Source organism: Lampris incognitus, chromosome 15 (assembly GCF_029633865.1).
Source record: "Lampris incognitus isolate fLamInc1 chromosome 15, fLamInc1.hap2, whole genome shotgun sequence".
Taxonomy (NCBI): Eukaryota; Metazoa; Chordata; class Actinopteri; order Lampriformes; family Lampridae; genus Lampris; species Lampris incognitus.
The window spans coordinates 38,611,269-38,614,361 of NC_079225.1; the positions used below are offsets into that span (position 1 = coordinate 38,611,269).

Sequence of the window (3,093 nt, forward strand, 5' to 3'; positions counted from 1 at the left end):
GTCAAGCATTTCAGAACTATCCCGGAAGTAGCCGGAAAACACCAAAACACGAGGGAAGAAATCAGCGCATTGTGTGGGTAAAAGTAACAGTAATAATACGTTAGCTGTATTAGCTATCAATAATAGCTAGTAGCTAGTTTAGCTTGGAGCAGACAGGTATTTTTGTTGATTTTGGATGGATTAAGCTGGCCATGGTGGTCTGCTATACTGCCAAATCTATTGCCCACATTGCGCTTCTTGCGTTCTGGGTTTCGGGAAGGGAAAGAAAATTACACCCCCTCCAAACTTTTCACATATCTAGTATCCCATTTGCAGATCCCATAGGCACACCGTTTCAGCATTTTGCTGTGTGTTTGAAAGCTTGACGGACCATTGCTAAGGTAGGATTGGATCAGCACCGTCCTGGGGTGGTGCTTTGCGAAAGGTCAGTTGCATAGGCTCTTGGAGTAACAGGAAAGTCAGGGACGTGCGGTCAGGGGAGGCAGGGGAGGCAGAGCCTCACCTTTCATCATGAAAAGAAAAAAGGGTATAAAATTCCAAACTGATGTTGGGTTCCTGAGAAAAGCTTTGATCCAGTTTATCTTAAAGGTCATATTTAAAGTGGAGAAATCTAGGGCGTTGATACCACCAAAAGCATGGCCTATTCATGAGCACATTCTTTTTGATTAAGTGGGGTTTATTTTTCCAAATAAAGTTAAATAAAAGTTTGTCTGTTTTAGTAGACTAGTCCTTGGGCACATCCATTGCTTGGGCGTCTGGGTAGACCTTCTTTCGCCAGATCATTGATAAGACCGCCATCGGTGCTGTGCTGTCGCAGGGTACTAATGGAAACTAATGGGAACAAGCCGAAAGAAGAGACGTGGTCGAACTTGAATAGCCGAATTGAACGGGTTAAAATAATATCTGGAAAACAAAACGGAAAACACATATTGCTAATTTATCAAACGTAACAAGGCCTCTAAAACGTAAAATGTAAAAAAAACCGTTGCGAAGGAAATGACGCAAACAATATACGTCATAACGAGGGAAATGACGCGCAAATTACGCGCGGTCATGGTCGTTTTGGGCGGAGCTTATAACTTTTTTGTGCAATTCATCTAAAACTCATTGTAACGCAAAGGTGAAACTTTAGGCGCATGGCCGCGTTGGCCGCCATGGTAGTTTTTAAAGTTCCGGTCGTTGTCGGGGACTGGATATTTCCAGTTCTTTTTTTACATTTCATGTTTTATAGGCGTTGTTATTGTAAACTACTAATAAGACACGTTAGCCCCTAGCTAATCCTTTAGCCGAGCGGTTAGTGACGTCGCCTTGTGGCGCAGTACACCCGTCGAATCCCGCACCGGGCAAGAAAATAACCGGTTACATTATGTTAGTTAGATTAGCAATATGCGTTTTCCGTTTTGTTTTTCAGGTAATATTTTCAATTTTGCTACTCACGTTCGACCATGTCTCTTGTTTACATTGCCTAAAATAGTATTATAGATGTTAAAATGCTAATTGTGATGTTGGTTGTTTCCTAACACATACGAACACGCAATGCATTAATATCTCAATTGGGTATTTATCGTGACCGAATATAGAGTTAAAACCCGTGGGCGGTCATTTCGACCGTTCATGTTTTGTTTTAAGTAGATCTTATCATTTTAATGCAAATATGTGCCATTTTAGCAGCACTCGGGGAGCGGCAGGTTTGTATCTTCTTTTTTATCCACAAAGTTATTAAACTTCGAAAATCCAAAACGGTCAAAATGACCGCCTGGGTCGTTCTAGTTTAAAGGTGTCATTCGAGAGAGTAGTTGTGCAAGTTTATCAGGTTTTGCTGCTGTGGGAAAACACGTCGCGGTGAATCCCATGGTGTGAGGACAGGCCAGATTTCATTGGCCTATAAATGATGTCCTGGCTCTGTTGTTTCTTCGTTTGCTGAGGGTTCGACCGGAGCAGAGTTGTTGACAATAGAAACAGACTTATTGAGAGTAGAAACAGGCCGATGGGCGCTCTCCTCCACGCGGACATAGCGCTTAGTAAAACACCTCCAGCAGTGTTTCCAAAGGATATAGACCATCTCTACAACATTAAGTGTAACGCACAAGATAGACGTGCAGCCGTTGATGTAGAGGAAGACCTTTTTCTCAGTGGCCTTGGAGATGTAGCAGTCCACCGTGTTGGGACACGGGCTCAGGCTGCAGCGGCGCAGTATGGGCACGTCAAAGCCGCTGTACAGGAAGTAGAAGCCCAGCAGGAAGCCCACTTCAAACGCCGTTTTAAAGAGCAGGCTGACGATGTAGGTGCACAGCAGGCCTCCGTCGATGCTGCCTTTGTTTGTGTAAAGTTGGCACCCGTGTTTGGCCTCCCTGTGCTCCCTGTAGGCCACGTGCAGCGCCACCAGCAGGGAGGGTGTGGACACCATGATGAGCTGCAGAGCCCAGAGGCGGATGTGGGAGATGGGGAAGAAGTGGTCGAAGCAGGCGTTTTCACAGCCGGGCTGCTGGGTGTTGCAGACAAAGTCCCCGTGTTCGCCTTTCCACACGTGCTCTGCGGCCGCCACGTACACCAAGATGCGGAAGAGGAAGACGACCGAGAGCCAAACGCGGCCGATGACGGTGGAGTATTTGTTGACCCCGCTCAGCACATTCTCCAGAAAGCCCCAGTTCATTTTTTCCCCCTCTCTCGGTCTCTTGTCTCCCCTCTGCTGTCCTGTGAGACAAACAGGTGAAAATGTGCTTTTGAAATAGAAATCAGAATCAGGCTACTTTATTCATCCCTGAGGGGAAATTGGGTAAAGCATTTCTCTAAGCAAGCAGAAACCTGCAGCACAGATAAAACAAGCTGGGATTTTGTGCAAAGTTTCTTAAAGGGCACAAAATTGTACATTAGGCCTAGCACATCCAATTTGAATGCACATTAGTCCATTGTCAACTCGCCCTGTAAGATAAGATGTGGATAACGTATCAAATGTGTTTTCGACACAGGACCAATACAACTAATAAGCGGTGGAAGATTTTGCTCAGAGTTTAAGTGACTTGGTTATTTATTCTTTAGCCTGGCTCCATTTAGGAACTATAACAGCCTTTTCTCCCTTCACTTGCTTTTCAG

The 3,093-nt window shown here is 45.1% G+C and overlaps 1 protein-coding gene across 1 annotated transcript; it reads right to left on the bottom strand.

The window, feature by feature from the left end:
• Positions 1-1,832: 1,832 nt before the first annotated feature.
• gjb7 (gap junction protein beta 7) lies at positions 1,833-2,653 on the bottom strand. The gene has a single exon (XM_056294691.1). The coding sequence runs from the start codon at positions 2,651-2,653 to the stop codon at positions 1,883-1,885; it is 771 nt and encodes a 256-aa protein (XP_056150666.1). The 3' UTR covers positions 1,833-1,882.
• Positions 2,654-3,093: the final 440 nt, after the last annotated feature.